This window comes from Phocoena sinus, chromosome 8, assembly GCF_008692025.1.
Source record: "Phocoena sinus isolate mPhoSin1 chromosome 8, mPhoSin1.pri, whole genome shotgun sequence".
Classification (NCBI taxonomy): Eukaryota; Metazoa; Chordata; class Mammalia; order Artiodactyla; family Phocoenidae; genus Phocoena; species Phocoena sinus.
In genome coordinates, this window is record NC_045770.1 from 39,935,262 (window position 1) to 39,961,610 (window position 26,349).

The following is a 26,349-nucleotide window of genomic DNA, read 5'->3' on the forward strand; positions in this document are numbered from 1 at the left end:
TTGCTTCATCCAGATCTTCTTCCTTGGTGGCACAAATCACTCACATGCTGAAAAAACGTATATGAACCAATGTGACTCACACATGATACTGGTATTCCCCATACGCTAATCACATATAAGCTACTTTCCATCACAGAATCACCAAGAACAGATGTCATTTACTAAATACTACGAGTAGACAGGAATTAGATGCTCTCACTCAATCGAATAAAAGAACCTGTGAACTAGTTATCATTTAGCGTCATTTGTCAGATGCGGAAACAGAGGCTCAGAGGGGTTAAGCAACTTCCAGAGGCAGACAGCTAATACTTGGTGTAGGTTCCATACAATCCCAAGCGTGTGGCCCTCCTCTTTCCCCAACATGATGACACCCTGAGAACAAGTGACCAGGGGAAAGAGAAGGTGGAGGCGGGGCAGAGTGGAGAAGGACAGGCGCTGTGGACAGCAAGGCCAGCCAGTAACACAAGCAGAGCAGGAAAGGGCCAGAGACCTAATTTGTGCGAAACAACATGGAAGTCCAGTTAGGAGTGGGGAAGGGATTTTAGCCTAAAGGGAAAAAATTAGGTACATCTATAAGAAGAGGTTCTAGAATCTCTATTTCCTGAATATTGCTTTAAGATCCCATTATATCCAACAGTTATTAAGTTTTCTCTTTTACTTGCTAGTAAGTTACTTAACCTCTCTGAACCTAATATTTCTTGTTTGCAAAACCTCATAGAATTCCTATAAAGATTAATGAAATATCTACCACAGTGCAAGCAGATAGTAAGAACTCAGTAAATGGTAGCTGTTTTTATTTCTATGCATCAGGCGCACCATGGTAAGCTCTGGAGATACAAAGATATACGGTTCCTTTGTCACATCCTGTATTATTTTCTTCAGTGCACTTATAATTATTTGAATTTCACTGTTCTTACTGGTTTACCTGTTTGTCTTATCTTCTATAAATCTTGAACATACGCATTGTGAAAGCCGGCCTTGGATAATCGGGATTTGAGATTTAACTGGGCCCCAGCCTGAAACTAGACCCAACTTTGTTAAGACCTTTTGTATCACCTCTCCCTCAAAGTTGCCTTTTAAGAGCTAGATCTTGTAGTTCCTGCAACAAAGAAATCCTGTTGTGTGGCAGAAGGCCTTGAGTGTCTAAATTTGGTATTTAATGCCACAGAGCCTTTGTGCCAGCAGCATACCAAAACAAGCCAAGAACCTTGCTCTCCTCAAGGGCTGTTCCTTTTGTTTCTCTTATGGTACAACAGAGCACAGCTGTTCTCCTGAAGGCATGCAGACCTCGATGGCGTTGCGCTCCAGCCAAGAAGCATTTATTGGGCATGATACCATGGGGGATTCAAAGACAAAGAAAGCGTGGTCCCTGTCCTCCAAGAGCTTGCAGTGCAGGAGGAGGCCAAGAATATGAACCACTAATGGTAACAAACAGAAAAATTGCATAAGGTAATGGCTGAGCCATGGCAGACTTTCATACTTGAAGGGAGGAGAGGAGAAAACCCAGGCTGGGAAAGAGCATGAGAAAGGCTCGGAGTCTTTAAAGTTCACCGCATGTTATGAAGGGGAGCACAGCACGGTGCCTGGAACAGAGTCCAGCTGGGAATCAGATAAAGGACGTCCTGGGATGACATGCTGCAGTCTAGACTTGATGCTATGATAATGGCAAGGAGGTCTGGCAGGACGGGTGGAGGGACTGTGTTTTTTTTTTTTTTTTTTTTTTTTTTTTTTTTTTTTTTGCGGTACGCGGGCCTCTCACTGTTGTGGCCTCTCCCATTGCGGAGCACAGGCTTTCGGACGCGCAGGCTCAGCGGTCATGGCTCACGGTAGCAGCCGCTCCGCGGCATGTGGGATCTTCCCGGACCGGGGCAAGAACCCGTGTCCCCTGCATCGGCAGGCGGACTCTCAACCACTGCGCCACCAGGGAAGCCCCGGGACTGTGTTTTAATACCCTTAGGGCTGCAATTCATGCACCCATGGTCCTGATGCCCTGCTGAGGCTGCAGTGCTGGCCATGATTCTAACAGAGAAGGCACCCTCCCCAGCAAGAAAGCCAGGAGTGGGGAAGATGGTCCCGAGAGTGGGGAGGATGATCCCGTGGCAGCAGGGCCGAGACTCAGAACAAACTAGTAGCTTCTGTGCTGGGTACAAGCTCGTTCTGCTTTCAGTGCACTGTTCCTCATGCACAGGACAGGGAGAGGGCAGAGGACACAGCAGTGCCCGAGAATTCAGGCTTCAGAATCAAAGCTACAGTCCAGCTCTGCTCTGTGTGCCCTTGAGCACGTTATCTGGCCTCTACTGGCCTCAGTTCCTCAACTGTCAGAGTCATACAGTACTGGGGCGTGTTTAGCAGCTAACCTTTACTGTAAGGTTACTATGTCCCAGATATGGTTCTAGGGCTCACGTGTGTTAATGCATTTAATTCTCACCACCCTGTGAGATAGGTTTTACTATTACCCCATTTATTGGTGAGGAAACTGGGGCACAGAGAAATTATGGAACTTGCCCAATGTGTCACAGTGTATGTGTGGTGCACCAGGAATGGAACCCAGGCAGCCTGTCTCCAAACTCACATCTTAACCAATATTCCACAGTCTCCCCAGAATTAAAATATACACCTGTTTTGAAGAATTTCTGCTGGGAAAAATATCATGCTAGAAGGACCTAGCACACAGGCAGCGTCAATATATCGTGGCTTCATGTGATAAAGGACTGTTATTAAATATATACAAAGAATTCCTTGGATATAGAAGATGCGGTGTATATATACATAATAGAATATTACTCAGCCATAGAAAAGAATGAAATAATGTCACTTGTAGCCACATGGATGGACCTAGAGATTACCATACTAAGTGAAGTAAGTCAGACAGAGCAAGACAAGTTTCATATAATATCACTTACATGTGAAATCTAAAAAAATGATACAAATGAACTTATCTATAAAACAGAAACAGACTCATACACAGAGAAAACAAACTTATGGTTACCAAAGGGGAGCACGGTGGGGTGGGGGGCAGGATGAATTAGGAGTTTGGGATTAGCACATACAAACTACTATATATATAATAGATAAACAACAAGGTCCTCCTGTATATTCAATATCTTGTAGTAAATTATAATGGAAAAGAATCTGAAAAAGAATATATATATCGCTGAATCACTTTGCTGTGCACCAGAAACTAACACGACATTGTAAATCAACTATACCTCAAATAAAAAATACATGTACAAAAAATTCTTAAAACTCAACAATAAGAAGCAAACAACTCAAAACATGGGCCAAAGATCTTAACAGACACCTCACCCAAGAAGCTATGCAGATAGAAAATAAGGACATGGAACAACAAGATACCAGTACACACCTGTTAGAAGGGCCAAAATCTGGAACACAGACAACACCAAGTGCTGACAAGGATGTGGAGCAATAGGAACTTTCATTAACTGCTGGTCAGACTGCAAAGTAGTACAGCCACTTTGGAAGACAGTTTGGTAGCTTCTTACAAAACTGAGCATAGTTTTACAGCAAACGTGCTCCTTGGTATTTACCCAAAGGACCTGAAAACTCATGTCCACACAAAAACCTGCCCATGGATGTTTATTACAGCTTGGGTCGTAACTGCCAAAACTTGGAAGCAACCAAAGACATCCTTTAGTAGGTGAATGGAAAAATAAACTGTGGTATATCCAGACAATGGAATATTATTCAGTGTTAAAAAGAAACAGCTACCAAGCCATGAAAAGACATGGAGGAATCTTAAATGCATGTTACTAAGTGAAAGAAGCCACTCTGAAAAGGCTACGTACTGCATGATTCCAACTGTATGAAATTGTAGAAAAGGCAAAACTATAGAGACTGTAAAAAAGCCAGTGGTTGCCAAGGGTTATACAGGTGAGGGTTGAATAGGTAGAGCACGGAGAATTTTGAGGGCAGTGAAAATACTCCATATGACACCATAATGATGGATAATTATACACTTTTCCAAACCCACAGAACGTACGACTCTGGTGGGGAATGTTGATGACAGAGAAGGCTGTGCATGTGTGGGAGCAGGGTAAAGTCTTAATGAAAACGTACGCGTGTGTGCGCACATACACACAGCAGCTATTAGCATCGCTCCTACGGACAGCAGGGGAAGGAAGGCATTCGAAGCAACTGCCGAAGTGCAGAGGGGAGAGGCAACATTTCCCTCTGGACACCAACCCCTCTGGCTGGTCACCTGCAGGGCCCCGGCCAGGCCCTTCCAGAGCTGCAGCTTCTACCAGGCCCTCAGCGGACAGGGCTTCCTGCTGTGCCAGGCGATGAGAGCCGGCTGCTGGGGTCTACCCTGGACCAGACTTCCGCATGGACCCGGCCCACCCCTGCCACAGGCACAGCCTTCCTGACAGTCCACTGCTCCAGGCCGGGCTTCCACGAGACCGTGGAGCCCCAGAGCAGAACCGCTGAATGCGGCCAGCTTGGGGCCTTCCCAAATCAGCTCCAACATCCCAGGACAACGGGGAGGTATCGGGTGTGCCCGCAGAGCTCCCAGCAATGGCTCCCGATAAACTTTTATAAACTATCTGCCCCATACAAAGCACTGTGGTGGGGCCTCCCTGGTGGCGCAGGGGTTGAGAGTCTGCCTGCCGATGCAGGGGACGCGGGTTCGTGCCCCGGTCCGGGAGGATCCCACATGCCGCGGAGCAGCTGGGCCCGTGAGCCATGGCCGCTGGGCCTGCGTGTCCGGAGCCTGTGCTCCGCAACGGGAGAGGCCGCAGCGGTGAGATACATATAACAGTCCCCGTCCTCCAAGTGCACAGAGTTAGTAAGCCTTAACTTAACCGTGACAGCCCCTAACTAGTGTCTCCACATCTCCATTCCCATCACCACAAAGTATCTGGGGTGAGATTTTCAAATGTGTATCTGATTATGTCATTTATAACTAAAAGCCCTCCGACTGCTCTGGATAAACCCTAAAATCCAAATTCCCATGAGGCCCTCGACGATCGGATCCTTGCCCAGCTCTCGAATCTATACCACTCACCCTTTCCCCCTGCTCGGCAGGCCCCAGTAACACTGACCCTTTTCCATTCTCCAAGAAATCATGTCTGTCACTTCCTCAGAAAGCCATCTCAATGCCCCCGACTGGGCGAAGCTCCTGCAATGGCACTTGTCTCAAAGCACTTATCACAGCCAGAACTCTGTAATTATTGGGGAGCTGTCTCCCCTGCCAGGCTGCAAGCTCCCAGACAATGTCTGTCTCCTTCACTGATAGATCCTAGAACACAGAGCAGTGCTCGGTGAATAAGTGACATGAATGAGGACGTGAATGAACGGACACAAAAGGTAAGAAAGAATAATTACAGTAAGGCGAGGCATGAACCACTGCCAGAATCAGAAAGGTACCGGAGTGCACATAATAACTAATTTTAATCCAACGTCCTCATGTTACAAAGGATGAAACTGAGTCAAGGTGAGACGCCTTCCGGTCACATACGCTCCACACAGCTGTTCCTTTCTGGTAAGCAAGAAGTGCCGGAAGAGTGTTCCTTCAATTCTCCAAAGTGCATCATTTTTCTGTTCTGGAATTCACTTCAAGGTGTGCAAAACAGAAACACGGAGAACATAAGGGCTTAGAATGTTTATAGAGACTCAAAAGGAATAAAGCCTTATTTAGAAGAAGGTCAAGTCCATCAGCCCCTGGACTCTCCTCTCTCCAAGGAACACAGGGGAAGGGAAGGTGGGCAAGTCACAGTTACGGTCACCCAGACTCATCCGAGCTGAGCCTCCAGTGCCTGTCTGAATAGCCCCTGAATCTGCACAATCCCTGGAGAGAGAAGCGTGAGGCCTCCGTCTCAGCTTTGTTGGCTGCAAATTACCTTCAGATTGTAGAAGCTTATGTCACTAGCTTGAGTCAACCAACATGTACTGAATACAAACCATGTGTCAGGGTCTTTCCATGTATTATCTTGTTTAACAGCATCATTATCTGTTTTGCAAAAGAAAACCTGATCAGAGAGGAGAGGTGAACCTTGCCAAGAAAGGGTACAGCTGAATAAGCACTTCTCCCTCTGAAAAGTCACCTTTCCACACTGCAGTGACCGTGCTTTTTGAAAACTTTGAGAACCCACATTTGATCATCAAATGTGGATCAGATGTTAATATTAAAAAAAGATTTTGTAAAGACATCTTTATATTTCCCAAAAAATAGTATTTGCTAGTTTTGCTATTTAATTAAATTTAAACAGGAAACAGAGGGGTCAGAAGGGAAACAACTTATTTTTTTAACCTTTTAGCTTAAAAAAAAAAAGAAAGATAAAAAGAGACTATGGAAGGGTGGAGGACGGAGGGAAAGATTTTATAAGCTAATGATAACCAGCTGAGACTGTCTCTAGGATCAAATACTCCAGGCCAAAAGGCAATGGTAATTAGCCTGGAGGCAATGAGCAGCCTCTAGAAACTGCCAAGTGTCAGACAAAGAGCCCAGAACTATGTTTTGTGAAATCCCGGTGTTTTGTGAAATTCCCTGCATACTGGGAACTGCAGGCTGAAACAGTGAGATGCCATTTCTTTCTTTCTTTTTTTAAATCAAACAAAATAGACATTTTTTATGTGTAGTTTTAAAATTTTTTTTGAATTTTTCTTTTTAATCAAAGTCACGGTGAGGTACAAGATGCCATTTCCGTCACGAGAATGGCTGAAAACTCTGAAAATATTAGGTAGCAGTAAAGAAGTGAGGAAAGGGCTGCTCCCTACATGCTGACAGGAGTGTAAACCTTGTTCTGAAGGGCAACTGGAAGTGCCTTTTGAACGTGAAACGTGCACACCTCGTGTGCTTCTAACTGCAAACGCTACTCTCCAGTTTGACGCCAGAGAATGGTTCTCAAAGGGGGATCCGGAAACTGAGACTCTTCCAGGAGGTTCACGATGTGAACCCTCTTTTCACAATCTTATTAAGTTGTTATCTGCCTTCTCACTCTCATTCTCTTGTGAGTATGTACAGTAGGGTTTCCAGAGGCTAGTGACATGGGATATCGCTGCACAATGAATGAGAAGCCGATAGGAGCAGGCAGTGGTCTTCTACTGAGCCAGGCATTAAGGAGACTTGCAAAATCGGAAAACAATGCCACTCTTCTTTGATTTTGTAATTAGATTTATATAATTTGTTGAAATACTGAGATCTTTATAGCTTAGAGGTTTATGTTCAGGAGTGTTCCTCACAATGCTATTTATATTAGCAAAAAACTCTGTAAACGGGTTCAGTTTCAATACACCTATTCAACATTTAATTTGGTAGCCAACAAAAAGCAAGTTTATAAGATTTAAGAACGAGGCAAAATGACCCGAAATGGAGTTTGGTTTTTAAAAAGTAGAATACAAGTTGTCAGCTCTGTATACATAATAAAGTCCGGGGGAAAACACACATTTAATAAAGTCTGGGGGAAAACACACATGCTAACACATATATATGGAATTTAAGAAAAAAAATGTCATGAAGAACCTAGGGGTAAGACAGGAATAGACACAGACCAGACAGAGAGAATGGACTTGAGGATATGGGGAGGGGGAAGGGTAAGCTGTGACAAAGTGAGAGAGTGGCATGGACATATATACACTACCAAACGTAAAATAGATAGCTAGTGGGAAGCAGCCACTAGCTGCTACATTTCCCATATTTTCTACAGTCAGCCATATCTTTTTAATCAGACAAATATACACATACACAAATGGCTTTTGAGAAAAAGGAGTGCAAGCTTTAGAGAGGTTGAATAAATAAATGAGAAGAATCTCCCTTTGCTGCCATACACCTTGCACCCCACACAGAGGCAGGCTCACCTCGGTGCCTTCCCTGGAAACCAGTGGCCCCAGTTGCCCTCGGTAACCCCAAAGCACGCAGCTGTATCCAACTCACTCAGCCAGGGTATGGTGCTCCCAAACTGCCTCCCCTCCCCCACTCTGGACTAAACTCACTGCCTCAGTTAGGGGTTTGAGAAGAAAGCAACGTGCAGAGGAAGGGTGGGTGTTTGCGTGGCTTTGAAAAGGATATTGCTACTCCAAACCCAGAATCTGCAAAGATTTCAAGACATATGTTTTCAGTTTGTGATAAGGGTGGGAGTTTCATCTATTTGGAAGTGATAGGGTTTTTCCCACAACTTCATTTTCTTTTCTTTTTTTCTGTGGGGTGGGGGGAAGAGAAAGGGATTAGTAAATAATTAAAAATAGATCTTCTAATTCACTGGGTCTTTCAAAGTCAGGCAACAGTGTACACTGAAACAGAACAAATGCTAAACAAACAGGTAAATTCTAGTATATTTTTAAAATCAATCTCACCGTTACTAAATGTTTGCTTATTATCTGTCAGTTCACATTCTACGCTCTATTACTGTTATTCTAGTCAGCTCCAATGACATTATACAGAGTTTTCAAATATTTTTGATGGTACTTTTTTTAACACGAACTCTTTCAAGATACATAAAATCCCATCTTATAGACGACAGAACAGCTAACACTCAGGATCCCAAAATGCTAAAATCCTACTGCTATCCTTGATGATTCCATTCATTTACACACTCTATTGAATGCCTACTATGTGTCAAGTTTTGTGGTGGAAGCTATGAACAGAGCAGTCAACCCAACAGAGGATAGATGGTCCCCATGCCTGATGAACTTACAGGCCAGTGGCGAGACAGTATTCAACAAATAATTATGCAAATAATTACCTAACTGCAACTTGTGATAAGTGCTTGGAAGGAAATGTAGTGTGCTACAAGGACACATCAAAAAGTCCACGGCAAGTTGCAATCTTACCCCTGAAAGAGGCTATTTCTTTCTTAAAACCAGGAGCACATCAAAATCCCTCTTGCACTCGTCTGACAGCATCACATTCAGAGGCAGCTGGAGGTGGAGGGTATACAAAGCAGCATTTTCTTCTCCTTACTTGAAATAAGAATTCAGGAATGCAAAACTATCCTGGAAAATGACTTCATCCTTCTGGAAACCGATACTAGTCTCTTCTCCTTTCCTTTCAATGCTGGGAGGAGGGGAGTAGTTACAAAGATTTATGTACCAACAAGCCTGATGTGTAATGGTGGAAAATTCGGAAGAACCTAAATGTACATCACGAGGGGAGTGCCTGGTTGAACTATGATGGGAACATTCCACGCTATGGAAGATCTGCCTGCCTGTCTATTAAAAAACAGTGAGGTGGGCTTCCCTGGTGGCGCAGTGGTTGAGAGTCCACCTGCCGATGCAGGGGACACGGGTTCGTGCCCCGGTCTGGGAGGATCCCACATGCCGCGAGGCGGCTGGGCCCGTGAGCCATGGCCGCTGAGCCTGTGCATCCCGAGCCTGTGCTCCGCAACGGGAGAGGCCACAACAGTGAGGGGCCCGTGTACCGCAAAAAAAACAACAACAACAACAACAAAAAAAGTGAGGTGACACCTCTGTACTGACACAGAAGGCTTTCCACACCTTTCCACAGAGTACGCTTTCCATACTAAGCAGGACAATGCAAACCACTACGATATGACTCAGTTTGGTTAAAAAAAAAATGTGTATACGTTATATTAATGCAGAGAAAGGGGATTTTACGTCTGTCCAAAGTGTCCACGGTGTTCACCTCTAACACATAGTGAAGGAGATTTACGAATCCTTTACCATGAGAAGGTATTTAGGTACTATCTGTACAATAAAGTACCAAAAAAAATTAACAAAGAAAAACATGTATGTATCAGTAGCCTCTCTGGAGAGCAGGCATCTTTCTGGAAAGGGACCAGGAGGCTCCCTTGGTGCTTTGCCTTTAAACGTGAGCTGAGGATGTGCTGTTTTGGGACCTTTGCCGTGAGACCCTAAGTATTAGCCCATTCTTATAGATACCCCTGAAAAGAAGAATCAGCTTTGCCACCTGGAAGGGCAGCCTGAACACATTTCCAAAGATGTGCCTACAGCAGCCACGACAGAGCAGATGACTTAAGCCACCTCAGTTGGAGGAAACAAGAGGGGAACTGGGAACTAACAGCATTGGAAGCAGCTGCAGCTCTCTCTGTCCCCTGGCTCACTGGGGCTGGCCCAGCGCCTGCCCTGTAATGACAGCAGCAGAGCACAGCTAACCCTAACGGACCAAGTCCCTCTGTCCAGAACTACAGCTGCCTGCTGGGAGGGCAGCAGGGAGAGAAGGCTCCCTGGGCGGACCAGACACCCTTCCCCAGGGGTCCAGTGGCTGCCCCTGCTGCTCATCTGGTCCAGCCACCCTGGCACCAGGCATGAAGCATCCTGGTGGGAGATAGGAGCTCTGCTCTCCCAGCGTCTCCTAAGACACCAGGCTAAGGCACCAGAGAGTCAAAGCAGTCCCTGAGGGAGGACATCTCGGTCCCATGTCCTGAGTAGCCCTAAGCCAAGGGTACTGCTGACCCATCAAAAGACCCCAATAATAAGAATCCCATTCAGAGTCTGGTCTGTTGAAAAGTAGCATGCTTAGGGAATTAGTTTCTTCAACAATTTAGATAAATACTCCTATAATTTCAGAGTCTGAAGGCCATGTAGCCTAATTATGCTTGTATTCTACACAGTTGTCACTCAGCTATTTCCTAAACTAACTCTCTCTCGATATAGATACAGATATAGATATACCTCCAGGTGAAAGGGGCTGCACCTCTAGAGGCATCTGGGGACAGGTGTGGTAGAAATGAAGGTCCTTCTGTGGCACAGAACTCTGACCTCCTGCACCTACCATATGGCGACATTCATGTGTTCTATGGAGCCACATGGAATGACACTCATCCACCTTCCACTGAGCCTTTCAACATTTCAAACACAGATTCTTCCTTGCCATAAAAATACTGCGAAAGGAAATTACTGCAAAAGGAAATTTGAGGTATTTGCAATACAACCTATGCTTATAAGTCAAGTGGGGCAACTGAACGGGGTTCATCATGAACGGTAACCAGTCCTCCCTCCTGGCATCGGATGGCACCCTCCTCCAGGGTCCATGTCTCCCTGACTCCTGGGTCCTCAGTGCCCAGCACTGGGTCCAGCCCACAGCTGGTACTCAAGAAACATTTGCTGAAGGGAAAGATTATCTCCAGGACCCATGCTACTTGGTGGTTTTCCTTCCAACCGGAAGCCTCAACTCCCGGCCATCTGGAAGGCGGAGGGAAAGCCTTGACTATATCTATGCCTGCCCAATGACAAGGAAAACTGAAGACTACCTTCCAAAATGAATTTGGCGGCTTCCTGCCAAGTTGAACAACTTAGTGGTGTGGATCACAAAATCAAGCTCACTGTAACCTTTTTCTAACCAACTCTTCCCTCAACTTCACCATTTCCATCAATATCATTCTCCAATCACCCAGGCCTGCAGCCTTTCTGATACCTCTGATCAGTCTCGGCCCTTTGTGGCCGATGAAAAGCTAGGGGCCCAAGAGTGGATTATTACTCCTTGATCTTGGAAATTTCCCATCCTTTCCCTTCTAGTCTTGGCACCCACCCTCGCACAAGACCTCAACTGATGCCTCACCTTTATGGCATCCTCCCTAGCTCCAACTCCCCTCTTTCACAGACCCTACATGTACCCTCGGATTATTACTTATTAAGGGCTGTTTTCAACCAGTCCAGCCTCTGCTCAAATAATAACTTTGTAATTTTTATTTATTTATTTTGCGGTACGCGGGCCTCTCACTGTTGTGGCCTCTCCCTGCTGCGGAGCACAGGCTCCGGACACGCAGGCCCAGCGGCCATGGCTCACAGGCCCAGCCTCTCCGCGGCATGTGGGATCTTCCCGGACCGGGGCACGAACCCGTGTCCCCTGCATCGGCAGGCGGACTCTCAACCACTGCGCCACCAGGGGAGCCCAACTTTGCACTTTTTAAACCATCAAGTCTGTACTCCTCTGTTCTCACTAACCCAGGCCCATATTCACTCATATTCCAGGAACCCTGACTAATCCTCCTGCCTCAGTTAGGACACTCCTCGCTGTTTCTCTCCTTCCAGGAACATGTACCATTCTCTGACATCCCAAAATCTTGGCAAAGGTCTCACCTCTGCTTATCCAAATCCCACCCACGGGCAGGGGCTCAGGGCCAGCCCAATCCTTCACATAAGCTTTCCCCATTGTCCAGCGCCACCGGCCTCCTTCCCCACAGAGCTGTGTCTAGCCTCATACACGGCCTTCCTCTTGACTCATAAACACTCTCTCCGGCGCTCAAAGTCAGAAGAGATGATGAGGAAGACCAGCTGCTTATTTAGCCACGTGATCCTGACCAAACCACCAGACTCTCAGAACCTCACAGAACTGTTATTAGGATAAAGGAGAATTTACAAGAAGGGGACTCGTTCATCTCACATTCAAAATAAGGCCGTCCAGGTAGAGGATTTGGGTATCCCTTCTAATACTGGCCAAGAGCAGTTATTTCGCATCACTCACAACCCTGCAGAGCTAAAGTCTCAGTACACATCAACTAAATGTAAGATAAGGGAGAAAGCACTTTTCATGGGCTACTTTTCTTCACGTCCTCCGTTTAGCCACTCGGGAGCTTCTCTGATACAAATTTTGGGTGACCGCAGAAATGTGTGGGAGGGAAAAGAGAGTCAAATCTGGTGATAACGGCGTTGTTCAAGAGTGGGACTTGAACACTAAGTCAGAGCCGGGATCAGTGGGCAGCAGGGAACAGAAATGGGTAGCAGGGATGCGAGAAGGGTCCACGGGGGGGGGGGGGGGCGGGGAAGGGAGCACGCGAACAAAGAATGCTTCGGCCCATCAGCTCGGGCTACCTTCCTTCCCAACGTTCACGTCCATGACAACGGCGGGCACCGCCAGGGACGCGCGGTAAAATCACTTCTCGCCAGAGACCCGGTCACCTCTGATAACGCCGGCCCAGCCCGCCCCGGTGCCGCTGTCCCCGGGCCTTACCAATCGAGATTTCCTGTGCGAAGGCCAGCGAGATGAGCAGCAGCGGCAACCCCACGGCGATGCACGTGACCATCTTGTCCACGGCCAGCTCCAGCCGCAGCCCCTTGAACTTGGGCTCCGAGGGCTCCTTCAGCAAAAAGTCTGAGAAGACGTACTCGGTAGCCAGGTGAGCAATGGCCATGGCTGCGGCGCACGGGGCTGAGCCAGGAAGGCTCGCAAGGGCAGGCCCGGGTACCGCCGGCGTCAGGAGGGCGGTGCGGTGCCTTCACCCGGTTACTGACTGGGCCCGCGGCTTTCGCTTTCCCTTTGCCGGCTCCCCGTTTGCTTCCACATCCCACTGGTCTTTGTGTCTCGAAGCGCCGCAGCTGTCTTCTCTGGGGGCCTGGCCTGGCGGGTCCCGGGATTGCTTCGGGCGCACGGGATCGCGCCTGCTCCTCCGCCGCGGGCCTGGGGCAGAGCCGCACCCGCAGGTCCCCGGGATGCGCGCGCCCGAGGGCGCGAGACTCAACCGCGGAACAAAGCGCTAGCCTCGCCGCGGCTCTGCCGCTGCGCCCTGGCGACTTGGAGTTTCCGGAAGCTGAGGTGACGCGAGGCGAGTGGGCGCGGCAGCATCCCGCGACCCTGGGATCCACCCCCAGCAAAGGGAGCTTCCCGGCGAGCGGTACCTCGTCAAATCCTCGCGCCTCTCCCAACCTCATTCTCTCCACTTCCTGGCACCCGGGATTTTTGAAATCATTTCTGAAAGCGACCTGTTACCCAGTGGACAGGATGGCCCCCTTTTACGCCTCACCCCCAACATTTCTACGTGGCGGAATCAGGTTAAAAGCAGGTGCAAACGCTTCAAAGAGCAACGGGGCCCTAAAGGGCTATCGAGCGCGTTAGACCAAGCCGGTGCGGAAGAGGGAACGCTGGACTCTTCCAGAAGCACTGCGGGACAGGGAGGCGCGGGGTCAGTGGTGGTGAGCCCTGCGTCTGACTAGGTCTCAGGTGTCTGTGCTTAGCCTCCTGCTTTCCCCGTGGGAGCCTCGGTCTGGGAGCCAGCAGTGGGTGTCTGCGGGAAGCGGGTGCTGGGGGAGAGCTACTTCTGAACCACTTTCAGGTAGTGGATGCTGGGAAATAGTCAAGAGACGCTCTAATCAGCAACATTTGAGCGCTCCCTGGGGCTGGGCTGCCTTTTCTGCTCTTTGTACGTGGGCAGGTCCATGCACGCAAGCCTCTTCTTTGTGCCCTCAACTGCCATATGTACATTTCCACCCTGCCCTGCCCTCTGAGCCCTCATCCAATGGCCTGCGCCACTCTCCACTTAGATGACTCACAAGACCAGGACCACACAATGGCCAGGACCGCAATCCTTATGCTCGTCTCAACCTGAACTCCAGTCTTCCCCATCTTGCTCAGTTCACCACCATCCACCGGGATGCCCAAAGCAGAAACCTGGAGTGCCCTGTGTAACATTGCAGTCTCTCCCCAGGTGCCATAACCAATTTCCAAATCCTGCGGCGTCTCTCTCCTAAATGTAGAAAATCTCATAGTTTTTCTCCACCTGCACTGCCAACGCTCCTTGCCGCCATCCTCTCTCCTAACCGCATACAGTTTATGTACCCTGCAGGCCCGCAAGCCATTCTCCCCCATGGCTGCCAGAGGGAGCTTTTAAAAGCTCCCGTCTGATCCTTTCACTCCCCTACTTAAAGTGTACATTGTTTTTAGGATAAAATCCAAATTTCTTACCATGGCCACTGCCTGCCTTATCAACTTCACTACTTTCCAGTCAGTTCTTCAAGTTAGCCAGCCCCATGCCTCCTCCAGAGCTTCCCCTGCCCAAAACGCTTCCACGGTAGCCTCTTTGCCTGGCCAACTCAGATTCACCCTCCTGATCCCTACTGGATGTCACTTCCCAGGAGAATCTTCTCTGATAATGCTAAACTACATTAGGTCCCTTTGTTAAATATTCTTGTAATACTAGCTGCGGGCCTTGGGAAAGTTACTTGCCCTTCCTGTACCTCAGTTTTTTCATCTGTAAAGTGTTTATACTGCTTAGGATCGAGATAAAGATCAAAAGAGTTAATATAGGGCTTCCCTGGTGGCACAGTGGTTGGGAGTCCACCTGCCGATGCAGGGGACACGGGTTCGTGCCCCGGTCCGGGAAGATCCCACATGCCGCAGAGCGGCTGCGCCCGTGAGCCATGGCCACTGAGCCTGCGCGTCCGGAGCCTGTGCTCCGCAACGGGAGAGGCCACAACAGTGAGAGGCCCGCGTACCGCAAAAAAAAAAAAAAGAGTTAATATATGTAAAGCGCCTAGGACATTGCCCGGCAATTGATGAGTGCTATGTAAATGTTATCCATTACTGTTGCCCTCTATTTTTCCTTCTTAATGAAAATCACAACTATAATTCAACAAATATGTGTTTGTCCATTTATTTAACGTTTGTCTCCCCCTTTATATGGTAAGCTTCATGAGGGCAGGTCCACACCTGTGGATACCAACCACTCTCATCTCCAGCACTTAGCATAAATGCCTGACACATAGTAGGTATTTTAATAAAGGTTTATTAAATGAAGGAAGATGAAAATCTTTCTCTTTGAAAATTGTTTAAAAACAGGTGGCCCAACTTACATTCATTTTGCCATACATTCAAGGCATGTATTAGAGGGTAGTGATGGGCCAGGTGTGGGCTCGATGGATGGGGAAGCAAAGATGAAGTGACGCATTCCATTTCCTTAAAGATCTCATGGCTTAGTAAGAGAAATAAGGTATGTGCACAATTAACTATGATACAGGTTAGAAAGTGTAAGTAATATTGAGAAATGTGGGGTAAGCCAATGTGTGCATAAAATGATGGGGCCTGGTGGGATGCGTCCATTTGTGGCAGGCAGAGCTGGCACAGGAACTTTCTAGGAGGGAGTGAAAGTGGGAAATGGGAAGTGGAGACCTTTCCATTAGGAAATGGGAAGTGGAGGCCTCTATAGGGAAGAGGAAGGTGAGGGAGACAAAAGTGAAGGGGTTGGGGCCAGAGAAGTTAGTCTGGAATTTTTTTTTTTTTTTTCAGTAGGCATTAGAGAGGTTTGGACGGGAGTAATATACAGAGAGCTGCGCTTTAGAAAGATGTCTTCCAGCCGCATGTAGAGTGGATTGAAATGCAGAGTGGAGGTGGAGAGGCAAGGTAAGAGGCTGCTGAGATTTTGCACATGAGAAGTAATCAGAGCCCAAACTGGCCCCTTGTCTTTGAGAACAGACATGAATGGCGCAGGAAAGAGTGGTGGTACGCCCCCAGCCTCCTGTCCGCATGCTGTGGGGCTCAGCACCTCTCCCACCCGGTGCCCCAGATGGCATCGTCAGGGCACTGGCTGGGCAGGGGCTGACCATGACCCTAGTGGAGCCCCTGGCCAGAAAGGCCTGGAGCCGCCCCTCTCCCCTACATCAGGTGCTCAGCTGAGAGAAGAAGAATTAATTTTTCTGGTTGATTTTGTCTTGGGCCTGGGATGCTGGCCTGTGAAGGGCCTGGGGGGTGGCAGGACAACTCAGGAGGGAGCTGGGGGCGGGTGGTGGTGAGATAGCCCTGGGACCTGGGACCCTTTGCTGCAGTGCTGCAAAGCTGGCAGGTGGACGCACCTCTCCTCAAGCTACAAAATACAAAGAAACTCTGTGGGACTAAAAATAACTGTGTGCATGCACAGTTGAGGCAAATTCTGGACCAAAAGCTACAAAAGACAAAAACAAAAACAACTCAGCTGCCACTTCTGAAGAGCAGGGAGCAAAAACAGGGTGTTGGGAGCAAAAGCAGGGTACTGCGCGTGCCTCCTGCACACAGCACCACCTAAGCCGTGGGCAAGACACCCAAGCCACCCCTCTGGCCTGACCCCTGGACACACCCTTACCCTCACCCCATATAAGAGCAAGCAAGCAAGGGAACCTGTGGTTTGCTCTCACTTCCCCCTGCTACAGCAGGGGCCGCAATAAAGCCTTCCTGAATTTCTTGTCTGGCCTCTAGTCAATTTCTATTGCTTGGGGAAGGCCAAGAACCCTGGTCGGTATCAGTGGAATAACCAGGTCTCCTCCAGGCCAACCCCATCCCTCGCCCCCAGGGCCCGGGCCGGCGCTGGGCGGGGCTCTCCCCATTACCTCAGCCACAGCGACAACGTGACCGGATTAACAAGGTAGCACCGAGCATATCAATAAAGATTATTCTGATTAAAAAAAAAAAGTGGTGGTTAAAGGAGCCATTTTTCCTACTGCAAAAATCAGATCAAATAATCCAATGTGTGCCAAGTTTCTCTGGCAGGAAATGAGAAAGTAAGGGCCTGGGTTCAACTCCTGGACTGGCTACTTACTTGCTATGTGACCAAGGGTATATCACTGAGAATCTCTAAGTCTCAATGTCCTCATTTGCCAAATAAGGGTAAGACCGCCTACCTCATTGGGTTGTTCTAAGGATTACATGTGATCATATATGTACCAGTGCCTGCCACATCATTGCAGATTTTTTTTTTAACTTCTTTATTGGAGTATAATTGCTTTACATCGTTGTGTTAGTTTCTGCTGTATAACAAAGTGAATCAGCTATACATATACATATATCCCCATATCCCCTCCCTCTTGCATCTCCCTCCCACCCTCCCTATCCCACCCCTCTAGGTGGTCACAGAGCACCAAGCTGATCTCCCTGTGCCATGCGGCTGCTTCCCACTAGCTATCTGTTTTACGTTTGGTAGTATATATATGTCCAGCTTTTAGAGCAGCATTCCTCCATCTCCAAAGCTAGCAGCTCAGCATCTTACTTCAGTTGTCACACAGCCTCCTTCTGTAGTCAAATCTCCCTCTGTCTCTATCTTATAAGAACATTTGTGATTACATTTCAGGCCAATCTAGGTAATCCAGTATAAACTTCCCATCTCAAGAGTTTTAACTTAATCATAGCTACAAAGTCTTTTTGCTATATAAGTTAACATTCACAGGTTCAGGGACATGGAATCTATGGAGATATTATTCAGCACACCCCAGAGGGCAAAAGGGAGAAAAGGGCCCAGTTCAAGCCCTGGGTCATGCTAACATTTAAGTCAGAGGGAGGAGAAGGACCTAGCAAGAGACTGAGAGGGAATAGCCCCTGAGGAAGAAGCAAGGCTGGCAGGTCATGTTGTAGAGCCAAGGAACTAGAGGGGATCTAAAAGCAAGGAGCTGCCAATGGTTACTGAGATGTCAAGTAAAATAAAGATGGGGAAGAAGCCACAGGAAACGGAATCATTTCCATTACGATTATTATGGTTCTTACGGTTTTGATAACAGCAGATTGGGATGCAAAGTCGGGGTGGGGCAGGGCCCTCTGGATGGGAAGCCATTGGAATGGGTGGAGGGATGCATAGGGTGAGGTGATATAGACAATGTGTGGGCAGTACTTTCAGTTCTGCTATCAAGGGCCCAGAGAAACTGGGTTGGAGGAGGTTATGGAGTTAAAGGCAATGGCTCTTTGTTTGTTTTCTATTTTTAATGAAGGGTCTCTTTGATGACTTCATGCAGGAGGGAAAACTGATAAGTGGGGGAATGAAGTTCTTGGGAAAGCAAGAAGGGATGAGGTCCAGAGTTAAGGGAGAGATTGGCCCTGCTAGGAGCAGGGACACTTCTTCTGTTGTAACAGGAGGAAAAGATGTGTATAAATGTGGTTGATTAGAATGAAGAAATGTGGTACATTTGAGGAAACAATGTTTGGGGAGAGTGTGTTATCTGTAGAGATATATTGTTACTTTGTTTCATTTCTTCTAACAGTATAACTAGGATAGTTGCTAAATACCTAAAAGATAATTCTCCTTTAACTAAACACCTGCTCCAGGTAAAATAAATTACCTATCACTGTACCTGGGGTAGGGGGGTGGGAAAAAAACATGCAAATAGCCATCTTTATGATATGTGAAACTTTATTAAAAAGAGAAACGGTATAATCAAACTACTTTGTGATTTCATTTTCATTAAAAAAATAACCTAAGAGAAAAGGAAAAAACTTATAACTAAATAATTTGTTGTCTAGGTGAGTTATAAGTCTGTCATTTATCATGATTATTATTATGAAATTATACAGCCTACACATGTCTGAAAACTGTAGAGCACGTACTACAAAATCTCATTATCAGTGGTTAGCAGACTGGAATTCAAAATCCTTGGGTACCATGTTTGATATGACATTCAAGCAGATTATAAACAGGACTATTGGCATTCGCATCCTGTTTTATGTAAGACTATAGCCTCTATCAGAATACCCGTTTCCCCTCACCAAGATGAAGATGAGAAGGTATGAAAAGTCCCTCCACCAGAGTATTTTTGAGGCCCTACTTGTTCACCTGAACAGCCAAACGATCCACTGTTAAGGCAGATGTACTAGTATCACTCATCTGGCAGCAGCGTGGGCTAAAGGCAATTTCTCAGTCTAGTAATAAATGTTGCTTTTATCAATCTTACACCTAAAGCTTAGGCATGCATATAGAGAGTATGGATTGCATCGTAATGGGTTGAGTTTAGTTGTTCAATATTTTATTTTGTATTTGAGACTTGAAAACTGTAATACATATCTCAGAGCTGACTTGTTGGTTTGAAAAATTGCCACCAGGACAATTTTGCCTTTTCTTTTCTCTCCTCTTCCCATCAGAGGCTATGTTTTTAAGAGGCATGGACTCGAGGATTTTGTGAGATCCCTTCTCCTCCCAGCCAGTCAGCTGCATCGACTAATTCTTCCTGGTGTTTTTTTTACATGATGAGACTGTCTTTATTCCATAAAAGATGGAGACTGGGAAAGATCCTCCTAACTGAATGAAAAATCAGACTCAAGATTCAAGGTCAGACTTGCCTCCTGCAAAGTCCTCCCTCCCCTAAGAAGCTCCCACTAAATTCTCCGGGAGTGTCTTGACTCACAGTGGGAGAACTAGCCTGCTATTTCAGATCCCAGACCTCCACATTCTGAAATACAAATACGAATTCTCCAGCTGATTTTTGAAAATACAAGCATTGCCACAGAAACATCTTGTAAAAATGTGTAACATGAAGTGAGTCATAAACATTTAAGTCTCTACAGGTTTGCATAAAAATGGCAGAATTTTAAAAAATGCATATAACTCTGCCTTTTGTAGCAAACAGTGCACAAGCTATTTATATGAAAGAGGAAAAGGCCAGGGGAGCTGGCTGAAGCCTCCAAAAATTTCACTTGGTCAAATTCTATCAGCAGATACTGATTTAGACATTTTCATGAACTCCTCAGAAAGTTATTTTTCCTGGAACCACTAAGGGAAGCATGTTACATAACAACGTTGAAAAATCAGCTCCATTCAAGTTAGATGTCTGACGCAGTGTAACTCTTTCCCGAAATTGTCCATCTAGAGAATTTGACGGTTTGTTAAGGAAGCACTATCTAATCTAAGAATTGTGAAAGAAAGAAAACAAAGATATCTTTCAGAGGGTCTTCCCACGTCAGCGAATTCATTCAGAGAACAGACTGGGTCAGTTTTCTCAGTCATGCCCACTCTTCTTTTTCTCTGTTTTATCCTGAGGATTATTCACAGCCCCTTTAAAATAAATAAATAAAAGCAAATTGCTTTGAATGTGTTCCAGAGGATCAGAGCCTGATCCAGGAACAGTGTCAGACTTCCTTGGTGAACGAGACGTGGTCCATTTTCCCTACTGAGGAAGACGAGCAGGTCACAGAGCATCCGTGGGGAGCGCACAGGACTGGACTTCCTGATATGCCACCCGCTTCCTTGCAGAGCACAGTGTGAGGGAGAGAATCACCGTGACAGCCAGAAGAAGGAGTCCGATGATGAAAAGGATGACCAAGGCTGCTTTGGCTCCTCTGGGACCCAGATTCTTGCCGAAGAAGTAGAGCTGCTCCTTGCCAGGTTCTTCTGTGCAAAAGAAAAGTAAGGTGTCAGGCCTCTGCCTTTCCCTGGGGAGTGAATACTGACCATTCACGTGCAGGATTGGGGGAGGGTATCAATACCATTAGAGGGCGCTGTGGCCGGGTGGGACGCTCCTCTAGAAGGAGGCTTGGTGGAGGAAGGAATCCTGTTGTCTGGACAAAGAAGACAATTTGATGGTTTACAAACAATAGGAGTAGATTCTTTTCATGACATGAGTTGTTTCAGGAGTTATGTCATTTCACCAACAAAGACTTTATCCCACCAGTATCTGTAAGTCTTTGTTGGATACTCACTGTGCTACTTCATGCCAGTACACATGCTGTTCATACCCCATCCACACTGCAAGCTTCTGCTCACCTGTTAAGATTCATCTATGGAACCTTGGCTCATGTGTCCAAACTGTTAATCATTGCCTCCTGCTGCTGTCACTGAACCCTGCACTCTGCACTCTATCTTGGCATATGTCATATTCTATTATGGTTAAATGTCTGCTCTCTTACTTGACTCTGAGCTCCTTGGGGAGCTCATGCCTCCTATGTTCTCATGCCTCCTATTTTCAGGGTCTACAGGAAGCCTGGTGCTATCTAAGTCAGCATCACCAACAGATAACAGTACCGATGTTTCGAAGGACTGTGTAGGTTGTCTCCATGCCAGCACGGATGTGGTCAGATACATGACAATGTAATAACCATGTCCCTGGGTGATCCACAAACAGTTCAATGGTTTGGAATGTCCCGGGAAAGAGGTCATATACATCTTCTCGGTAAGATTTATCTATCTGTGGAAAGAAGGGAATAAGAAGGGAATAATAAGGATAAGAGCAGAAAGCAATAAAATCAAGAATAGGAACATAATAAAGATAAATCAAAGAAACCAAAAGCTGGTCCTTTGAACAGATCGATAAAATTGTTAAACCCTGTGGAAGCCTGCTGGTGATGGCCCCCAAGGATCCCTGCCTCCTGAAACTCATAACCTTTGTAGTCACCTCCTACATTGTCTGAGGGTTGGTCCTTGAAAGCAATAGCATATGGCAGAAGTCATGGCATTCTACTTCCAAGAGTCTTAGACCCTCTCACTCTCTCCCCTTGGATCATTCACTCTGGGGAAAGCCAGCTCCCGTGTCATACCCACATGGTGAGGAACTGAAGCCTCTGGTCAATAGTCCTATGAGTGAGCTTGGAAGTGGATCATCCAGCCTCAGTCAAACGTGATGACTGTAGTTCCAGCTGACATCTTGACTGTAGCCTGATGAGAGGTGCTGATTCAGAACCAACTAACTAAACTATTTCCAGCCTAACCCAGAGAAATTGTGAGATAATAAGAGTGTGTTGTTTTAGGCCACTATGTTTTGGGGTGATGTGTTATGCAGCAATAGATAACTAATACAAACCTCTAGACAAACTGACCAAGAAAAAATTTAAAAAACACAAATTACAAATATCAGAGATGAAAGAGGAGATATCACTAAGACTTTATAGACATTAAAAAGGATAATAAAGGAATGTTATGAACAACTGTTTTGTCCATGAATTCTACAACTTAGATGGTATGGACAAGTTGCTTAAGATGAAAACTACCAAAGTTTACTCAAGAAGAAATAGATGACCTGAATAGATGATCTATTCAGGTTAGATCTATTCAGGTTATCTGTTAAAGAAACTGAAATTGTATTAAGAACTTCCAACAGATTAAACTCCAGGTCCAGATTGCTTCATTGGCAAATTCTACCAAACATTTAGAGAAAAAAATAATACCATTTCTAAACAAACTCTTCCAGAAAACAGAAGAGGACAGAACACTCCCAACTCATTTTATGAGGCCAGCATTAGCCCAATTCTAAAACCAGACATATAATTTACAAGAGAAGAAAGCCATAACCGATATTCTTTATGAACATATATGCAAAAATCCCTAACAAAACACTAGCAAACTAAATCCAGCAATATATAAAAAAGGATAGTGCATCATGACAAAGTAAGGTTTAGCGGGGAATGAAAAGCTGGTTCAACATTTGGAAATCAGTCAATGTAATTCACCAATAGACTAAAGAAAATAAAATATGATCATCGCAATAGATGGAGAAAAAATAGGATTAAAACCCTCAGCAAACCACTAATAGAAGGAAACTTCTTCAACCTGGTAATGGGGTCTACAAAAACCTACAGCTCACTTTATATTCAATGGTGAGTGACTGAATGCTTTCCCCCTAAGATTAAGAATAAGGCAGGGATCTCTACTTTTGCCACTAATATTCAACATTTTACTGGAGATCCTGGCTAGTGCAATAACACCAAAAAGGAGCGGGGGCGGGGTGCATACAGATTGAAAATAAAGAAATAAAACCATCTCTATTCACAGACAACATGATTTGCCATGTAGGAACCCCCGCCCCCCCAAAAATAACCATCTACAAAAAGAAAATCTACAAAAGCTACTAGAATTTGTCAGCAAAGTTGCAGGATACAAGGTCAATTATACAAAAATCAGTTGTATTTCTATATACTGGCATGACAATTAGAAATTGAAATAAAAAGGATACCATTTACACTATCACCAAAACCCATGATATTGGTAATAATCTAACAAAATATATGCAAGATCTGTGTGATGACAACTACAAAACGTTGATGAAAAAAATCAAAGAAGTTCTAAACAAATAGAGAGATATGCCATGTTTGTGGACTGAAAGTCTCAATATTGTTAAGATATCAATTCTCCCCAAATCAGTGTACCGATTCAATGCAATCTCAATCAAAATCCCAGCACAATTTTAAAAGCTGATTCTAAAATTTATATGGCAAAGATCTAGAACAGCCCAAACAATCACCATCCGATTTCAAGACTTTTTATTACACTAAAGCAATCAAGACAGTGTGGCATTTAAGAAAGGACAGGCATATAAATCAATGTAATAGAACAGAGAGCCCAGAAATAACCCACATGTATATGATCAATATGATTTTGACACAGAGGGAGAAAGGATAGTCTTTTTGCTGAAAGGTGATGGAAGAATTGGACGTCTAGGGACTTCCCTGGTGGTCCAGTGGTTAAGACTCCATGCTTCCAATGCAGGGGGCATGGGTTTGATCCCTGCTTGGGGAACTAAGATCCCACATGCCGTGGTGCAGCCAAAAAATAAAAAAAAAGAAATAAAGAAAGAAAAAAAAGAAAACTTGGATGTCTCTATGCAAAAAATAAACCTTGAACCACATATAAAAATTAATAAGATGGACCAGAGACCTAAATATAAAACCTAAAACCATAAAACTTCTAGAAGAAAATCTTTGTGACCTTGAGTTAAACAAAGATTTCTTAGACCTGACACCAAAAGCATGATCCATGAAAGAAAAAAATGATAATTTGGACTATATCAAAATTAAGGATTTCTGCTCTTTGATAGATAATGTTAAGGGAATGAAAAGATAAGCCACAGACTAGGAGCAAATATTTACAGATCATATAGATAGAAAGGATTTGTATCCAGAATATATACAGCCCTCAAACTCACCAATAAGGAAACAAACAATCCAATTTAAAAATGGGCATAAAATTTGGACATCTCACCAAAGATTTACAGATGGCAGATGGTAGAAAAGATAATCAGTATCATAGCCATTAGGAAAATTCAAATAAAAAATGAGATACCAGAATATACTTAAATGAAAACTTATGTTCCCACAAAAGCATGTACACAAAGGTTTATAATGACTTTATTTTTAGTAACCCCAAACTGGAAACAACCCAAATGTCCCTCAGTGGGGGAACGGATAAACAAACTGCAATACATCCATACAATGGAATATTGCTCAAAGATCGAATGGAAAAAGTTGCCGTTACAACAAGGTGGATGCAATTCAAATGCCAATACAAAATGAAACGAGCCAGATTCATAATGCTACAGACTGCATGATTTCATTTGTATGACATTTCAGAAAAGGCAAAACTATAGAGACAAAAAATAGTTCAGTGGTTGCCAGGGGTTAAACATAGGGAAGTAGACGACTCTAGAGGGTGCAAAGGGGACATTTTAGGGGGTTGATAGAGGTGTTCCGTATCTTGATTAGTGTTGGTTACACCACTGTATGTGTTTATCACAACAGAACTGTATACTAAATAGCGTGCATTTTACTCAGTGTAAACTATAGCTTAATTTAAAATATTTATGTATGTATATAAAATAATTTTTATATGTATGTAAAATAATTGTATGATTTTATAAATTTTATATATTTTTAATATAATTTTTAAAATGCGGATTGAAAAAGCCAAGTTCTGAAAAGCAGCATAGCCATTTAATATGTGAAACTAAAATCATTGTAGGTGAGTACTTGGTATCTTAAACTGTTGAAGGAATATACAGAGGGGAGAGGATATTAGATGTTTCATTAGTCGCTGTTCATTCCTGTATAATTGGAAGAGGAGCAGTGCAGGTTTTCCCTGCAGATTAGATGTGATTATTCTTTTCTATTCTACTTCCTTGTAGACTACACAGCTCTTGAGATGACAGAATATTTGGACCTTATCCCTGAGATTCTGATTCATCAGGTCTGGGGTGGGGCCTGGCAATCTGCTTCTTCAATGGCTCCCCAGGTGATTCAGCACAGCCAGCACCACCCATATGGTGCAGCTTGATGCTCGAAAGGCAGAAAGCCACACATGGTCCAGCCCAGCCCACTAGGGCAAAAATCAAGGTAAAATTTTGGGCCCAAGCCAAAGCTTGAAATATCTCCTTTACTAGAGAGGACTATTCTGTTGGCTAATCACATAGAAAAGAAATGGAAAAAGGAAAGGGAAAGAGAAAAGAAAAAAATAAAAGAGGAAAAGGGACAAAATACTATGGGGGTACTTTCATATACGATACTCCAGAGTGGTCAGAATTATCCCCATATAACTGATGAGAAAACTCATCTGAAGCTCAGAGGTTTTTTACTGTTGTGGCCTCTCCCGTTGCGGAGCACAGGCTCTGGATGCATGGCCTCAGCGGCCATGGCTCACGGGCCCAGCCGCTCCGCAGCATGTGGGATCTTCCCGGACCGGGGCACAAATTCGTGTCTCCTGCATCGGCAGGCGGACTCTCAACCACTGTGCCACCAGGGAAGCCCTCAGAGGTTTGTTTTTTTTTTTTTTTTTTTACAAGCATAATAAAATACATATTAAGAAATATCTACCAGTGGAAAGACACAATCATATTTTTCTGTTCCATTCTCTAATATTCACTAACACCCCTCACAAGACTTATTGCCAAATAACTCTCTTTTCACAATGGAAATATATTGAATCTGTTAGTAAGTCTTCCTCAAAACACTTTTCTTATACTTACCTTGAAAAGAAAGCTCTCAGCATGATAATGAATGGTGTGTATGTCCACTTCACTTCCTATTCCTAATAGATACCAGTTTGTCATTGTATTTTCATTCATGATGAGGCCATGGAGATTCCCAAAAATCTTTCCATTAATAGCTAAGAATGTAAAAAGAGAACAGCCTTTGATTAGTGATGATTACTTAATCTAGTTCTAGAGATGATTCAAGAAGATCTTTAGGTCACCAATATTTTCGTCTGCCTGGTA

The 26,349-nt window shown here is 45.1% G+C and overlaps 2 protein-coding genes across 2 annotated transcripts in view; both read right to left on the minus strand.

Annotated features, from left to right (window-relative positions):
* Positions 1-13,559, minus strand: part of PANX1 (pannexin 1) — a 39,037-nt gene extending 25,478 nt beyond the window's left edge. Inside the window, exon 1 of the mRNA XM_032641516.1 lies at positions 12,887-13,559. Coding sequence (XP_032497407.1) covers positions 12,887-13,067 — 181 coding nt within the window. The 5' untranslated portion in view covers positions 13,068-13,559. The remainder of the gene's footprint in view (positions 1-12,886) is intronic.
* Positions 13,560-18,818: 5,259 nt separating this feature from the next.
* Positions 18,819-26,349, minus strand: part of HEPHL1 (hephaestin like 1) — a 102,139-nt gene continuing 94,608 nt past the window's right edge. The window contains exons 17-20 of the mRNA XM_032639650.1: positions 26,101-26,240; positions 21,396-21,558; positions 20,861-20,932; positions 18,819-20,765 (exon numbers count right to left, since the gene is read on the minus strand). Coding sequence (XP_032495541.1) covers positions 20,563-20,765; positions 20,861-20,932; positions 21,396-21,558; positions 26,101-26,240 — 578 coding nt within the window. The 3' untranslated portion in view covers positions 18,819-20,562. The remainder of the gene's footprint in view (positions 20,766-20,860; positions 20,933-21,395; positions 21,559-26,100; positions 26,241-26,349) is intronic.